The following is a 17,543-nucleotide window of genomic DNA, read 5'->3' as shown; positions in this document are numbered from 1 at the left end:
TATGGACAGAATCAAATCAAGGAGAATGAAATTGGTGGGGCATGTAGCACGCATGGGAGAGATGAGAATGACAGAGAATTTTAATTGGAAAGCGCAAAGAGAGCAACCAGTTTATATTTTCTCTCCCTCCACGTTCCCCTTGCAAGGGGACTTTGTCTGCGTATATGACGTGAAATTGACTCCTTAAAGCATGAAAATATTTTAAGAATATTTAAAGATTTAGTTCCTACCTCCTAGAAAACAAACGGTGTCTCCATAACAAACAGCACGTGATTAATGTTGTCTAGGGGAATAACCGCTGTTTATTTTGAGAATAATAGGAAATACATAAATACCTTGTGTGGGCAAAGTGGGAGTACGAGTATTTCACTATGTAAGGTGTGAAGCTTTCGTGACCAGTAAATGCGATAAAATCTCGGGCGATTAGCCGCGCCACGGTCGAGTTAAGGGCCAACGTTTCAGGAACCTACTCAGACTCCATAATCAGGGTCTCCGAAGGGGCGGTTTCTAGCCCAGCCCCGGTACAGAGGTTCTGAATGTTTCAGGAGGTGCAGCAGTTGCTGTGCTTGAAGAGATTACAGCGTAGCTTTGTTTGGTGAGGTTACACGCCACTGAAGCCAACGTAATGGACGGCCCGTGTAGTGATTACACGCGTAATGAACAATTGCTGTCGCACTAAGCCGCCAGATGGCTCTCGAGTGCCTGTCACTCAGATTATCGTGGGTACTAATGAACAGCGAACCAATTTCACTTCCAGTGAAGTGCCTTCCGTGAATTAGGGCCGTTCTTGCCATGACAATCCTCCCGTTTCGTACTATGTCAATATCCTCTGCAGTTGATGTAATTTTTTAAGTAGGTGTAAACCAAACAGAGCGAGGTATGCGCATTGCCAGATCGTTTTGCAGCCAGAAAATTTGCTTGCAAGCGCAAGATTAATCCGTTTACTTATTGCCATGGAGTATTGAGGATGCAGGACTATTGAAAAAGGAAAAAGAAAAGGAGTTACAGTTCTTCTGTGTTGCTATCTGGTAAATTTCGTTTCTTTAATTCAGGGAAGGTGGTCGCCTGGCTTATCCCCTCCCCCCACCCGGCTCCCAACGAGGGAAGATGCCAAATTTCGTGGCACCAATATTCGCCACGGAACTGAACATAACTCCACGTTCTCAGTTGTTTTCAATTAATATTTTTCAGCAGATGATTTTATAAGAGAAGAAGAAGCGAAAAAATGTTATAAGCAGCTGAAGGCAGTGACCAATTCAGGTTGTTGCATAATGGCCAACTTTGTTATTTAAACAGAACACCTAGTAACCATGTGTGTGGAAGAGCGAAGTCAAGAAGGCCACGTTGCACACAGCACGTAGCTCGGATGAAGGAGACTACAAATGTAGGTAAATTTACGGATTGAAGTCTCTCTGAAGACGGGTATTCCCAAGACCAAGGAAGTAAAAAGACAAGATAAGATTGATGTTACAGAGGTGTGGGCGGGGTGAGGTGGCGCTGTTCCGCCTTCTGTGAGTCTGCCACGCCATGCCTACGCTGTTCTGGCACAGGGCTGTACAGAACACACCGAAACCACAGCCCAGGCACATCACGCCTCAAGCGTACCGGTGCTTGCAGAGGTCTAAGGATGAACTGACATTTATTTAGCGACTTTTGCCAGCCGCAGATTTTCGATGTGAAATGAGAACTGGAAGATTGACGGGTTACTATGCCAGCATCATTCAGAGGAACTGAGGAAAAGTAGGGAAACATTAAGGGCCAAGACTGAGACTCCGTTCTTTGTTTGATATAGGACATATTCAGGATGCATAAACACGATTTGTCCGTCCCTGGGAGGCGCCCGTGCTTACCTCAAAACTGACGAATTTTCATCAACAATCAAGGGGCACGATAATTCTTCCTGCATTCTTCGCGTGCGTCCCTAAAGGAGGACATCATTCGCTTTCAGTAACATCTTCTCAGGCTACTAGCTGAGTCATTTCGGAGCAGAATTACAACGTTGCTGGATAGCCAGAAGGAAACAGAGAGCCTACACGTAGGTGGGAGGATAGTATTAAAATGAATCTTACAGAAATTGAATAAGATGATACGGACAGGATCCTCAGGTTCAGTGTCCAATAGCGAGCTGTTGTTCACATGGCAATGAACCTTCGAGTTCCATGAAATGCTGGGGAGTTCTTGAGCAGCTGAGCAACTGTTAGTTTATGAAGACGGTCTTGGCTTCATGGACTTAGTTTGTTGTCGAGTTCGTGAGCGTTGGTATTATACTGTGAGACCTATAAACAACGACCCTAGGAGTGCCGTGCGCGACACCCAGTTGAACGCAAAGTTCTTCTTTTTTTTTTCCGTAAGGTTGTCAGCTCAAGGTGTGACGGTACCCTCGAATACGTTTTAAGCGGACAATAGTATCACTTGGTCAACGCCTGTTCAATACATGATTCAGTTTTCGTGTGAGTTTATAGAAGCCTGTAGATTTAGAATCTGGAAAGAAGCTGAAACAAATTCCGGCTTGCACCCAAAAATAAGTTTCCATATTTCTAGTTCTGATAATTCTGCCGACATCACTGAACTCGATCCAAACAAAGTTCATATCATTATCATAATTACGGCTTTAATATTATCCTCCTGTTTCGAGAAGTATGGAATAGGTTATGATACGTCTTTCAAATTCCCTCTTGATATCACCTTCATGCAGATCGCCCCATTTTCACAAACGAGACTCTGCAGATCGAGTCATAACTGTACAACAGATCTGGCGTAGAAGAGATACCATGGCACAGATTTAGATTAAATACATTTTCTTAGTCCCGTTTTTAAGTTCTAGTTTCATTTGTTCCTTGTGTGAAGTTGAGTCGATTTTGAAACCAACATTAAGGAAATAATCAGTTTGCCCTCTCCGCAGTGTTGCTGCAAGAAACAACAGTGCAAACAAAGTACGAAGATAAATCAATACCTTATCAGTAGTTCATTAATCAGACAAAAGGGGCAGTAGCGCCCGTTTGCTTACACCGCCATCTTTCAGGGTTCAAATGTATGCGCTCTGGGATGTAAATATTTTTGGCGCGGTTCAGTGAAATCAATGATTTCACAGAAATCGAACGAGCCACCTTCAAAGATATTATAATGGAAAGACGAGACCTATTACGCTTAATAATCACAAACGTCTGTTTCGGCACGCTTACCGTATTGTTCTTTAGCATTACACATACACAAAATTAAATATACCATATCAAGTGCAGTGTATTTATATTGTCATCCTGCTGCAAATCATCTTATTCAGGGAAAGTTTGTTCATGTTACTGCACATGTATTTCCCTCTAAAATCCTTGTTTCAACGTACCTCGATTAGCATGGATTTAATCATTGCTCGATATCTCGAATTAAATCACAAGCGTTTAAATCTCAAGTACGAAGTAGGTTTGGTTGGTACACGGTTGATTGTTTTAGAAGTGATGAGGCTAGTACAAATTCGGTGTAATTACTGAATAAGATGGAGCAACGAAGCCCCGACTCTTCAGCGCTAGTCTGCTGTGTGACAGTGGAATGGCTGAATTCTCAGAATTCGGTATCCCGTAGAACTAATTTTAAAACCGTTACACTACGTTTAATACGAAATGAATTTCGCGAAATTTTCATGGATCTGCGTAGTGACAAGACAAATTGCAGATATCACCTGAAAGGGATCAGTGTACACAAGAAGTTCATGGCAGAGGGTAAGGCTTCCATTAGTTTCTCTGAGCAGAAAATGATGCTTCTCATTTTTAATGCCCCTCCAACTCAGCTGTTGGCTTTCTTAAGAACCATGTTCATCAAACTGTCTGGGGACCGCGGAGAGTCTAAAGTTGGAACCCGAACACAACTATTGTCCAGTAAACCAAGTACTCTGCAGGAGATCAGCCCAGTGACCCTTCAGGAAGTAAACCAAGTGAAGCAGAAGGCGGGTTGCTGCTCCATGACACCGCCAGGCACCAAGAAAAGGACTCTGCAGGGACAGGAGGCCCCCAGGCAGGTACGTCGTAATGCCCCTGTGAAAGATGGTGGATAGCTGGACCAGAACAATGAGAAACATGTGAAATCTGTTGCAGGGAAAGAAGTCTCACATGTCATTATCTCTTGGCCCCAGTTCGCTAACACAGGAGCAGAAGGAGGTGCTGAATGCAGCGCTGAGTGGAAAGAATGTATTTTTTACAGGTAAATTCCTGATCGTCTATAGTAGTGCCTGATATCTGGGATGTTGCCCCTGAAATAATTTGGGTACAGACAGTCCTCAGGTCTGTTGATAAGTTGTGTTTGGTCACAGCTGGTAAAACCAGGCCCACTATTGAACAACATGAGCCCATTGGGTTGAAAGTGGTAACAGGACAGTCCGCAAGTGGAATACGTCAAGATCTAAACTGCTTCCATATGATTCTGAGCTTTCATGTTTTTGTTTGTGGAAGACTCATTATTTCATAGTTACATACAATGGAGTCTTATTGTGTGCAAGGAAGATGTTAAATGTAATCCTTTTCTGAATAATTTGAGTGCATTGCAATACTTAAGTTGAACGTATGTGAGATTTTAGATTTTTGTGGCAGTGAGGGTTCATATTGTGATAGTTATTTTGGACCAAATGGGTCCAGTCATCCAGACTAGCCTTTGCCGAGTAGGAGCTTTTCTCCCTTACACCTGATGATGGAAACAGATCTGGTTTCTGAAATGGCATGTTTGATAAGACTTGAGAGGATGGTCAGGTCCAGTATAATGGTCATGCTCACTGTAGCACATGCTTGTCAGAAGAAACACATGTGATCTTGTGGGTTATGACACTGTGTAGTCAAGTAGGTGGTTACCATTGTGTCAGAAGCATGTACTGTCTTGATGTTCAGGATAGCAGTTACTAAGCACCTGCCAGAGCACATCAGTAAAAAAAAAAAAGTAAAGCTATTNGACACTGTGTAGTCAAGTAGGTGGTTACCATTGTGTCAGAAGCATGTACTGTCTTGAAGTTCAGGATGAAGGCCCATAGGGTTGTGAGATGTTGAGGGTCCCACATTATCTAGATAATCGGCTCAAAGATGGTGGTAAGGTTGTCAGCCTGTCAGCCTTTCGCGCCGGCTGCGCTTTACTCCCCAGGAAAATTATTATTTAATTCCTGGTACTCATTTCTGTTAGAGGCTGAGTAAACCCCAGGGCCTAGTGCAGCTGGAAGGATTAGGTCAACTGAAAAAATCCAATGACCTCATCGGGATTTGAACCTGCAACCTTCCGGCTTTTCACTGAATTTTAGCTAAATCATTAATGAATAGATATAACACAGATTCTATAGTATTGTTTGTTTTTCTAATCAAATAAAGCAGTTCCTCTGGGAAGGTTTTCATATGGAAGACTGATGCATCATGGGAATATTATGACAAAACACAAGTTGTGAGAGAATGAAATTGCCCGTGGTCATGCCATATGTAATTGCATTTGCTTGTAGGCAGTGCTGGGACAGGCAAGTCATACTTGCTGCGTCGGATCATTGGGGCTCTACCGCCAGATGTTACCGTGGCCACAGCAAGCACAGGTGTTGCAGCCTGCCACATTGGAGGAGTAACGTTGCATTCATTTGCTGGTAGGTTGGCTGTAGTGCTTTTGACTTATTTGCTTTCAGAAGCAAATATGTAAGACAGGTGAAGGCAGGATGTAAATTTCAGATGTGTGAAAAGGGAGAGCTCAGGGCAGCTCATGGCCCTAAGGTGATGTGCTTTGAGAGCAGTTTCTGATCTGATTGTTGTAGTTTATGCAGGCCACATTCTGTTGTTAGGGTGCTGATGTGTAGAACATGGCAATGGGCCAGCCACGTGGCTTGAATGGGGAACAGAAGGAATGTGTAAAGAATTTTGGTGGAGAAACCTCTAGGATGGTGATCACTTGTTGACTCAAGAAGGCGATGTCAGGTGGATAGAAGTGACTCATCAGGATTGTGTTCAGTGCTGGTGAACTTTTGGCCTGTGCTTGTTCAGAAACAGATTTTAATATCTGACCATATTTTCAGATTGAAATATGTTAACAGCACCTCTCATTTGCATGGTGCATTTGGGAGTTCTTGAGGATTGCCATTTGTATTTCTTAATATCACTTGTACTATAAGAACTTCCACCCTGAAGATATGAAGCACTATATTCTTGTAAGCTGTCAGTACCCACGCATTCAAAGCTTTTTGTAACAATTATTGGATGATTTAAGTTATGACCACTTGGCAGACTTGTGGTTCTGTGCCAGCTGTAGGAGAACTGCACTGTGATATGTTGCAGGTATTGGCAGTGGTCAGGCATCTGTAGAACGGTGCATTGAGCAGGCAAGCAGGCCCCAGGTGCAGCAGGCATGGCGCAAATGTCGCCATCTGATAATTGATGAGATATCGATGGTAGATGGCTTGTTCTTTGAGGTGAGATATATGGTGTTTTGTTCTTTATTCGTTAGATAGTCAGGCAAGTGCAGAACATGTACATCTGGATATATTGTCTGCAGTGTCGTGTACCTTATTACCAGGGCCCAGATTTTGATGACATGTCATCTTTTTTTCCTTGTATCCTATGCGATGCTCTTAAATATATAAATCTTGGATATGAGCTGCTGGTTACAGAAATGTAAATTTTATAGGTATTTTTTTTGGACTTTTAAGGGTATTTCTTGTCATTTTTGGCCATTTTAGGGAATTTTTCTTCATATGTTTTCTGAAATGTGAATAACTTGGAAGCGAAGTGTTCTTTCTTTTCTCCTTTATGTCATTTTTCTGGATTTTTTCCGTCATTTTATGGGCCATTTTTTTAATATTTTCAGGTCATCAAAATCCAGGCCCTGCATATTACATTTTTGGGTCATATTTTAGGTCATTTTTCTGGATTTTTTTGGTCATCGTATAGGTCATTTTCTAAATATTTTCAGGTCATAAAAATCTGGGCCCTGCTTATTACACTATGTTGTCATTACAGATCCAAATATTACATAGCCACTAAACAGCTCAGCTATGACGTTGTATTGAGATGTATTTATTGTTCTTTGCAGGTGTCTTCTTAACTTCCTACTTGTCTCCTCTTTCCTACCATGAACCTAACACAGAACACCCAAAGATATTATGAATTGACTCTGTACTCCTGCCAACATGTACAGTAGCCACAGCTGTTTAAGTGATGTGCAGGTATTGTGGTAGAGTGTTTGGATGCAAGTCAAATCTTCATTCGCAACACACACACATTAATTTTTTTAATTACACGAGTAAACTGTAATTTCTCAATTTGAGTGTTATTTTTTGCTTCGAAGTATAGCTACTATATGCAGGGTGCGTCAATGAATCGGGCAATTTGGCAGTGGTATTTTTTCCTGGATTGATTAGAGTGGGGAGGATGCCACTACTGCCATCCAGCAACCTACTTCAAAGCGTTTCAGTTGCAATGGAGCCGTGGACTGGAGCACAAAGTGCTTTTGCTGTGAAAGCATTTTACAAAAATGGTGACAGTTTCATGATCGCTCAGCGTGAATTTCGAAGAGAGTTTGGTATTCATCACAATTGTGCTGTTCCATCTGACCATGCCGTCAAGACCTGGGTTCAAAACTTTGAGGCTGCTGGTTCTACGCTAAAGAAGAAAGGTGGTAGCGTAAAAACAGCATGTACACCCGAGAATGTAGCAGCAGTGAGAGAAGCCATTGAATGAAGTCCACGCCAGTCTGCGCATCGCCACACTATATCACTCAGATTGAGGCCAGCGTCTGATGGATTTTGCATAAAGATCTCCACTTCTGCCTATATAAAATTCAAATTACTCATGCACTACACAAGCATAACTATGAAAACATAGTTGATTTCTGCCAGACGTTTTTTCAGTTAATTAATCAAAACCAAGATGCCGTTAACAACTTACTGATGAGCGATGAAGCTCATTTCCATTTGTTGGGGTTTGTTAACAAGCAAAATTTCCACTATTAGTCAACCACAAACCTCAGAGAAATTTATGAGAGACCACTTCACAGTTCCAAAGTCACAGTATGGTGCGCAATATCTTCGTTTGGAATTATCGGCCCGTACTTCTTTGAAGATGAGTGGGAAAGGGCTGTAACTGTGACTGGACTACGTTACATTCACATGTTGGAGAGCTTCTTAGCTCCTGCACTTGTTTGTCTTCCAGTCAAGGAAGAAACGTTTTTCCAACAAGATGGGGCTACGTGCCACACCACATGGGCTTCCATGGCAGTAACCATGTAAACCCCAGATATGGGGACATCATATGGCCAGCCAGGTCACCTGATCTTTCCACATGTGATTTCTTTCTCTGGGGGTATCTGAAATCCCAAGTTTTCAAAGCTCCAGCACCCCACACAGTTCAGGAGTTGAACATTGAATTCAGGAAGAAGTTGAACGAATTCCTGTAGAGATGCTGCAAAGCGTCATGAGTGACTTTAGGAAGAGACTTACCGAGTGTCTGCAGCGGAAGGGTGGTCATCTGTCGGATGTTATTTTTGGGAAATAGACTTCTGTATTCAGTGAGTTAATTGAGAAGAAACAAATGCTTTTATCTTTACACTGTATTCATATGTGTTAAAACCAAATAAATACAAGGAAAGCAACCATAGCCTGAGTGAAGATCAAGTGCTTATATTAATAAAATCTTCATGGGCTATCAGCCATAACAGTTGGTTAAAAATTACTAGCATTTAAGGGCCATCTCTGTCCCCATCATCCAGGGCTGATAGATTGAGAAGATTTTATTAATATCACCTCCCATGAAGGCTTCAGATCGAACATTAGGTGCTTCTGCTTGTTAACTATACATTTTTTAAAGGAAAAGTAACGGGTAGATTTTAATGACGCCTGTGTCATGTATAGATTTTTTTTGTATGATCTTTTTTCTATAAAATTGAAAATATTTGATTTCACATTCATGTAAAGTACAGGATAAGTACTCACATGGTCCGAAATGGAATTTGTCTATCAGATTTTAGTGTGGATGCCTGCCTACTACCAAATTTAATCAAAATCTTGTACCACTTTTTGTACTGATAATCTGTTTAAATTCATTGTTTTCTGTGGCATGTGAGGTGTGTGTCTAGCCCAATGTATAAGAGTAAAGCTTCAGACTTTCCTGAATTTTATGACTTTCCCTAGTCTGTTCAGACACATGCTTTGAGATATGCCATTACAGAAGCTGGAGCGAGTTGCACGTGTGGTGAGAGGGAACGACCGCCCATTTGGAGGGCTGCAGTTGATCCTGTGTGGAGATTTCTTGCAGCTGCCTCCTGTGACACGGGAGATGGATCAGAAGGGAGCTCGCTTCTGTTTCCAGAGCCCTGCATGGGACCGATGTGTGCATGTCAGCTTTGAGTTGAATCAGGTCCATCGACAGTCAGACCCTGTGTTCATTGAGATCTTGCAGAATGTGCGTATTGGCAGGTGAGCATGTTTTGTTTCTGCTAGACAGAAGAAATTCAGAAAGTGAGCTTTGTTTCTCAGCGTAGTTCTAGTAACTTCTGGTTCTGTGGGTACTGTGACGTGAGGTCGCAACCACGCAGTCAGTAGTTACACAGTTCATCAAGACATGTCACGCTTCCATGGAACACACAGGTGTGATACTGCAGATCCTGCTGTGAACTAGTTTTAAGGGTAAGTCATAAAATTGGGCCCAAGTCTGTTTCTGTCCCAGTCACAACCAACCAACGGGCCATTACATTCAGTTGGGGCTCAGTCCATTTCTTTGGTATTTTTATGTGATTCATGGGACAGTCGAACACAGTCGAGGTACACACAGCACAGTAATGCTCCCTTCAGGTTGTTTGGTGATATTTTGTACAAAATAAATTTTCTACTGTGCTTGGAAAGACTGAAGGTCTGTTTCCTTGAATGTATGAAATGCGTGTCAGTACTGCTGTAAGTAGGTGAATTGATTGGCCTGTGTTAAAATTAATATGTAATTAACCCTTACTGACTGTGACCATTTAGAAATTTACTGTATGATCACATCCTAAGTGTTATGTCTTTGCTATTTACATTCTTCAATATCTCTTCTAGTATTCTGTGTGTATGAACAACAAATGGCAGGAGTTTTACATTTTCCCAAAAGAAAGTTTTTTTGCAAATTAGTTCGTAGCTGGGGCATGTGGTAGCGTAGTGGTTAAGGCACTATGCTACAAGTTGGAAGGTTGTGGGTTCAAATACCGATGAGGTCACTGGATTTTTTCAATTGACCTAATCCTTCCAGCCGCACTATGGCCCTGGGGTTCACTCAGCCTCTAACAAAAATGAGTACCAGGAATTAATTAAATAATTTTCCTGGGGAGTAAAGCGTGGCAGGAGCGTAAGGCTGACAACCTTACCGCCATCTTTGAGCCGATTGTCTAGATAATGTGGGACCCTCGTCTCACAACCCTATGGGCCTTCACGGCCTGGTACAGGGATAGCTTTACTTTACTTGTACTTTAGTTTGTAGTATAGAAGTATAGAGGATGGGGAAAGGTTAAGGCACAAAAATTGTCAACATCTTAAAAAAATTTCCCAATTTCTTGGAGTTTTACAAAAGTTTTTTTCTTTTTTATTTAAAGAGTTACACCTGAGATAACAGCCCAGCTCCTGGCCACAATGGACCACAAGGTGGAGAGGGGGGGTATTTTAGCGACTCAGCTGTGCAGCCACATGCAGGATGCTAACCTAATCAACAGCAGCAGGCTGAATAATCTTGCAGGTATCAACACTCTTCTTTTCTTCCTTGCAAGGTACAGGAGCACTGTCTGCCCTCAGTTCAGCAGAAGCATCCATGATTAAACGTCATACCTTGGTCAGCCTTCTACATAATGATGCTTCATGCCAATCTGCTTGTCTTTTTCTCTCTAAGTTTTAAATACCTGCTTCCCAGATTAGCCTGAATATCTGCTTATATCTTTTTCCTTGTTTAGTACCTGTCATACTTTCTTACAGCTTCTTTCATTTTCTGTTGTCTCGTTTATCGGTTTGCAGGCTCGTACAAACAGTAGTAAACTGTTGTGTTCCATAAAAGGAGGGAGTTTCCTAACTAGCTGAAGAGGAACTGTTAGTTTTTCAATGAGGATTCTTTTCAGGGCAACTAATGAACTCTACCTTCTGAATTGCTGATACAGTTCGCTCATGTATGATAAAACCTGTACCTAATTCATGATTCTCATTCCCTTTCCATAGAAAAATGTATATTCACCTGCTGGTTCATTGCCACCTCCGTCCCATCGGACCTCCTGTACTTGCGCTAAATCCAACTTATATTTTGATATTTCTTCTGCCACTGACCTAAATGAGCCTGCTCTATCCATACTTCTAACATTCAAAGTACCAAATCTCATATCCATTTTCTTTCGCTTAGGTTGTTTATCCAGAGAGTCCATCCAGGTTCGAAGTTTCTTGTGATTTTTCGTAACAAGCTCATTTTTTACGGTGAGGAGTTGTCAGCCCTATGCCCAGCCCCCAAGCTGGAGGACCACCCCTTGTTGACTGTCAGTGACTGCTTATTCAGTATATTTGCAGCTACCCTTCATACCTGGATGGCATCTCCTCCATCTGCAACCTAAGGATGTGCCATGCTGTGGTGACGGACCCACCTAACATGGTGATTTTCAACAGACTACATGGTGTTATATCCCACAACACAGAACTTTTCATAGCCACAACTGTGAGAACTTCAAATCCTACAAGATTTGTTATTGCTTGGTGCCTAAGTTTATCTTTTCTAGTCTTTTTTTTTAATGTTGCACTTCTCTTGAATCTGGTGTTGATTTGTGACGTACAGTTTCACGTTGCTGATTGAGATGATATCAGTTCAGTACTAGTATGGTTGCTGATGTTTCCATCCTGTCACAGAGATATGAACTGCCCCCAGGTGCCACTAGGACATTTGAGGCAACAGACAGTGATCCCTACTTGACCAAGATGCTTGATCAGATGACTCCTGTGCCCAGTTCCTTGGTACTCAAGGTCGGAGCTCAGGTGATGCTTATGAAAAACATAAATGTGGCAGATGGCATGGTGAATGGCGCTCGGGGAATCATCACCAGTTTTGATGACAAAGGTAAGCTGTGTGCTGAACAGCATTAACATGCTTATTGGCTCATTGGCTTAAATGGTTGTGGGTGCTCCTGCAGGCTTCAAGTGCATGTGGTTGCTGTGATCACTGGTTAGAGTCAAGCTCACAGAGCAACTGAAACAACACTCATTCTTTGTCCTGGCTTTTCTGAAAATAAGCAGTAGGTGAATATAATGAAATTGGTTATTTATTACGACAGTTGTATAGGTATGTATTGGCACTGAGCAAGAGGACAAGATACCTAAAGTGTCTGCAAATATCATGGAAGTAGTGAAATTGCTTATTGATTTTGATAATTGTGAGTTCTGATTCCAGTTGAATGTTCAGTTACTGTTGTAGCATCACATAGGGATTACTTGTTGCACTAATAGCTGCTAAGCAACTTGGACTGTAGAACTGTGATACTTATAGTTAATATAGGTACAGAGGGAAATGAATAACATTGTATGAAAAATATAAAACGATATTACAAGTTGATCTGAATGGGACCTGATCACTTCTAAGGCATTCAAAATAGTCTGTCGATTGTGAGTTGTCAGGTACACAGAATGTCTCTATGCCTCCAGAATTTTGTCACAATATCTTATGCTGACGGATGATAAGATCTTGCTCTGGTAACTTTTTTGATCGTTTGTTTAGAAATGTTAAGAAAGTTGATTTGTGGCACCAATTTAAATTTACTGCATTGACATAAATGTGTACTGTTAGATCCTGTATTAGTTCAGTGCAAAGGTAATCTTTTTCTTCTAGCATTACATGTGCTTCATGCAGTCCAATAGATCAGAAGTTCACTCCCTTTTCTGTCTTCCCACGGTCTTTTCTTCCTGATATCTGACAAGCTGTTTCCTTTGTTCCTAGGTCTTCAGTTTTTATAATTTAATACAAACGTAACAAGGTGCAAATCTTTTCTTCTTGTTGAGCACCCAGACCCTACGAAGCAGTGCTTTTGCTACAGCATCACAGTTTTGCATAGGTCCCATTTACAGACAGTTCTGTGATTTAAGCAGCCTGTCTTATACATATTAGTGCTATCCGCTGAAGTTGGCACTATAGTTCAGTTGAGGACTAAAGCTGCGGAGTTTTTTGTTTGTCTTATATATTTTTTTTTATTGCTAGTGGGGTGGGACTAAGTCCCTTGTACTGCGGCCACTTCTGGCCTATTTATCAGCCCCAGATGATAGGTGAGGGTGATTGTGGAGCAATTGGTGGAATGAAGATTGGCAGGGGAAACTGAAGTACTCGGAGAAAACCTGCCCCAATGCCACTTTGTCCACCACAAATCCCACTTGACCAAACACGGGATCGAACCCGGGCTGCCGCGGTGGGAAGCTAGCGACTCACCTTTAGCTATGGCATGACCTTTGTCTTATATTAGTGTACTTACTGATGATGGCTTGAATGGAGATAGAGAAACTTGGAAGGCTAAGACACAGGCAAGAGGATAATATGAAAAGGGATCATAGGAATATCAGTCATGAGGATATGGATTACTCTTCGGTTTGTGTCCATAACAAGCTTTGGTACTGAACAGGCTTGTGTGGAGTTTTATCCCTAGTCCTCCAGGTAAATACCTTGATTAGGGCATTACCTCTCCTTCCAAAACCATTCCAATTCATCAGTCATCTTACCATTCAACACTGTAGAGTCTAGATATTGAGAGCATCATTAAATAACCTACTAAAGAGAAAAGATGAGCCTTCAGAATGAGGGAATCAGGTTGCAGTTTCGGATAACATGAACCATGTTGCAATATTATTACTTCAAACCAGTTTGTTTCTGACTTTTAGGTTTGCCTGTAGTGCAGTTCTGCTCAAAGAAGGAGATGGCACTGAAGCCTGAACGGTGGATCATTAAGACACGCAGTGGGGCACTGCTGTCACGCAAACAGATCCCACTGCGGCTTGCCTGGGCTTTCTCCATTCATAAATCTCAGGTATTTCATTTATTAGAGCTAAAGTTTTCACAGTGGTACTGAAAGGTGTATCAGATGTGTGATTTGTGAGATGGAGCATGTACTGTAGACCTGATACGCCCTGTTACAGCTCAGGAAAACAAGAAAATATTGTTAGAAGAAATTGCTATATTGCGTATAGTCATCAGTTGTTCGCTAACTGTAACAGAAAGGTATCTTCAACATGAAGTCAGTATCTGTGTCATGTTATGAAGTTCTAGCAGTTACGTGAAGCAAAGTTTCCACAAAGTTTTCCAGAGACATCCATATCATAACTGTATTATAGTTCAGATGATTAGATTCTGGATTCTCACTGCAGAGCTTCAGGTTCAGTCCTTAATGATTGCACACTGGATTTGTTGTAGAAAGAATGGAATGGGGTCAGGTTTTTCTTCAAGTTTCTTTGGGTTTCCCCTGCCGGTCATCATTTCAGCATTGTTCCATGTTTATTTGTCATCACACCCTGGAATGTGTGATAGTCTGACCAGCCAGTGTGTTACCACTCCTACAGTGTTAAATTTCTCTAATTCTACCCTCAGCTGATAGTTGAGCATGGAATTATTTTTTTATCCATAGCAGATCCATACCAGTAGTTTCATAACGTATTTTAGCGTCCTGTTGCACTGATTTTTGTCCATGATATGTATGCCGTGTCCGTCTTGTAGTGCACTCAATTTCACCTGTTATTTCACAACATGTTTTGGCAACATATTTTTTAAATAATTTTACAATGACATAATGGCAAGCAATGCAATAGATTAACGTAAATGGAGCACCTGATGATGGCACTATGTTGCTGAAACATGTTGTGAAATAACAGGTGAAATTGAGTGCACTACAAGACGGACACGGCATACATATTATGGACCAGTAGTTTCGTTTGTGTAATGGATAGTAGATATGTTCATTTCTGTTCTTCTGTATTCATTCGAAGAATATGTCCCACCTTACTGTAATGCTTAAAATAATTTACCCATGGTGAGAACAAAAAGATACAAATGTTCATTTAAGTTATCAGTAAATATGCCAGTCTGACTGGCTGATGCAGCTCAAATTCATATTAGTTTCATGAACTCTTGTGGGCGTGACATGTATCTTTGCTTCTGGATGGGTAAATCATGAAGAATTAAAAAAATTGTGTCCATAAGAGGAAAGTACAGCAGTATATTTTGCCATCTCTTGTATTACTAGTTTGCCTTCTTCAAAAGTTGTCCCATATTTAAAGTAGTTGTTAGTAGTAGTAGTAGTAGTAGTAGTAGTATTTAAAGTAGTTAGTACTCATTGCTTCCATTAATATAACTGTATAATGCTGTAAGCAACTGATGTGAGAGTATCACCAGACAGTGAAGATGTTATGGGTATCATTTCATCATATTATTGATTGTGGGAACTGATTTTCATCTTCCATTGTAGGGACTGACCCTGGACTGTGTTGAGATGTCTCTGGCTCGTGTGTTTGAGGCTGGTCAAGCCTATGTGGCCCTGTCCAGAGCAAAGAGCCTTGACACACTAAGGATCTTGGACTTTGACCCAAAACAAGTCTGGGCGAACCCTGACGTCCTGGCATTCTACAAGAAGTTCCGCAGGAAACTGCACCAAATGCAGATTGTCCCACTTGGCAGGCCCAGAGTTTAACAGGTGTTGAGGCCAGGATTTAAATTGAGCTCTTGATCTGTGATACTAAGGGCAAGGCATAATCACAAACATTGCAGTAGTAGACTTGAAAGGATTCTGACGATGGTGTATACTGTACTTCTTTTGGCTTGTTTTGGACTTCAGTGATTGAGACTAGCTCTTTCTAACGGGCCCAACTGAGTAGGTTTATCCTTCCCCACCCACCTGAAGATGGAGACAGATCCAGTCTCCAAAACGTCGTGGTCTTTTGTCTTTTACATACCAGACGATGGATGAAGTCCAAAACAAGTCAAAAGAAGTATTGCAGTAGTAGAATCCCAGAATATAATATTTTACCACATTTTAGACAATGGTTTGCCATATACACCATTTTGAAATGTTTATGTATCTTGAATAAAGACGTTTCTTGCTCCTTTCCCTGACTTGGAATATGCCAGACATGTATGCACCTTCCATTTCATCCTTGGGTAGCTTTCAAGAAATTGTTTGCTGTAATGTATCCAGAATGATGATGACGATGATGGAGGGACTGGCCAGAAATAAGATTAAAGCACAGGCATGAGGATAATATCAACTGGATCTTAGGGTGATAAAGACTGAACTTACATGTGATAGGATGCCGGACATCAGTGATGATCCTGTCACAAGTAAGTTCAGTCTTTATGACTCTAAGATTCATTTTGATATTATCCTCTTGCCTGTGCATTAATCTTATTTCTGGCCAATTCCATGCAGCAGAGCCCTTCAGAAGCCAACAGTCAACCAACTACTTAAGGAATTCCCAATCTCTTAATGGAATTTGAGGAGTCATTACTGTGTTCACAGTGACAGCAGTCAGCCCCAATTTGAAGCAGTTGAGTTCACATCCTATTTATGCAAGATAATTTCTGAAGACAGGAACTGTAATTGTGTGCACTGGATTAAATAACTCAGAATAAGGTTCTGTGGTGGGCTATGTGATGTGAACAAGGTAATGTACACTGGATGTGAAGTTCTGACAGCTGACTGGCTGTGACTGTGGCTTCTTGTGGGATCCGATATTATGTAGTCCTGTAGAAGTTTTTGAGAAATGTATTTCCTCAGTCTTCAGGATGAAAGTGTATGTGAAGCAGTCAGCAAAAAGTAAGCTGTGCTTGCTGCTTACTATTTCACCTTGAAGATGGAGGCAATGTATTCCTCCAAGAAGGCCGGAACTTATACTGGACTACAGGGCATTCCATCCCAGAAGAGAGCATTTTCACGGTGATGAACCTTACAATGTCTTTTTTTTTTTTTTTAATTCGCTTTGTGGGGGGGGGGGAGTCCAACTGGGTCCCCTTGGCACAGCGGCCACTGATTGGCCTATTGTAGCCTGCCCTGGTGATTATGATGGAGAATTTGGTGGAATGAAGATTGGCAGGGAAAACCGCCCCAGCGCCACTTCGTCCACCACAAATTCCACTTGACCAGACCCGGAATCGAACCCGGGCCGCCGCGCTGAGAAGCCAGCGACTAACCGCTTGAGCTATGGCGCGGCTTACCTTACAGTGTTACAAAATGACAAGGGATTTTTACACCGACTGAACGACTATAATCATCTCAGGGACTGCTACACGGAAGTATTTTTTAATGTGATTAATCGGAATGCATAGAAAAACGTGTAATCTTCCCAACAAAAATACAGATGCTAAATTTGAAACGTTGGTAGCACTAGATTATTTGTACGACTACTGCACCATCTTTGGTATACAGTAAACCGTGTGGATGTCTACATATCCAGTCAAGAAAAAATTATAAGAAGCCATTTTCTTAACACTGAAATATGATTAATGGACATATAACTGGGTTACTTGCTGTCGTAATCCATACTTGATGTTCAGAGACACTTTTTCAACACCGCAGTACACACTTTTTTT

The 17,543-nt window shown here is 41.5% G+C and overlaps 1 protein-coding gene across 3 annotated transcripts in view; it reads left to right on the top strand.

The window, feature by feature from the left end:
* Nucleotides 1–15,801, top strand: part of LOC111867471 (ATP-dependent DNA helicase PIF1) — a 112,227-nt gene extending 96,426 nt beyond the window's left edge. Inside the window, exons 1-10 of one of the 3 annotated variants that reach the window (XM_023857374.2) lie at nt 3,624–3,713; nt 3,799–4,009; nt 4,086–4,191; nt 5,462–5,596; nt 6,279–6,412; nt 9,165–9,412; nt 10,558–10,697; nt 11,859–12,047; nt 13,850–13,995; nt 15,427–15,801. In XM_023857374.2, coding sequence (XP_023713142.1) covers nt 3,803–4,009; nt 4,086–4,191; nt 5,462–5,596; nt 6,279–6,412; nt 9,165–9,412; nt 10,558–10,697; nt 11,859–12,047; nt 13,850–13,995; nt 15,427–15,648 — 1,527 coding nt within the window. In that variant the 5' untranslated portion in view covers nt 3,624–3,713; nt 3,799–3,802 and the 3' untranslated portion in view covers nt 15,649–15,801. Of the gene's footprint in view, nt 1–3,306; nt 4,010–4,085; nt 4,192–5,461; nt 5,597–6,278; nt 6,413–9,164; nt 9,413–10,557; nt 10,698–11,858; nt 12,048–13,849; nt 13,996–15,426 lie in introns of those variants that run through there. The other 2 variants (XM_023857373.2, XM_023857375.2) reach the window with 2 other exon arrangements.
* Nucleotides 15,802–17,543: the final 1,742 nt, after the last annotated feature.

This window comes from Cryptotermes secundus, unplaced genomic scaffold, assembly GCF_002891405.2.
Source record: "Cryptotermes secundus unplaced genomic scaffold, Csec_1.0 scaffold843, whole genome shotgun sequence".
NCBI classification, from domain to species: Eukaryota; Metazoa; Arthropoda; class Insecta; order Blattodea; family Kalotermitidae; genus Cryptotermes; species Cryptotermes secundus.
This window is presented reverse-complemented; position numbering and strand designations above follow the sequence as displayed.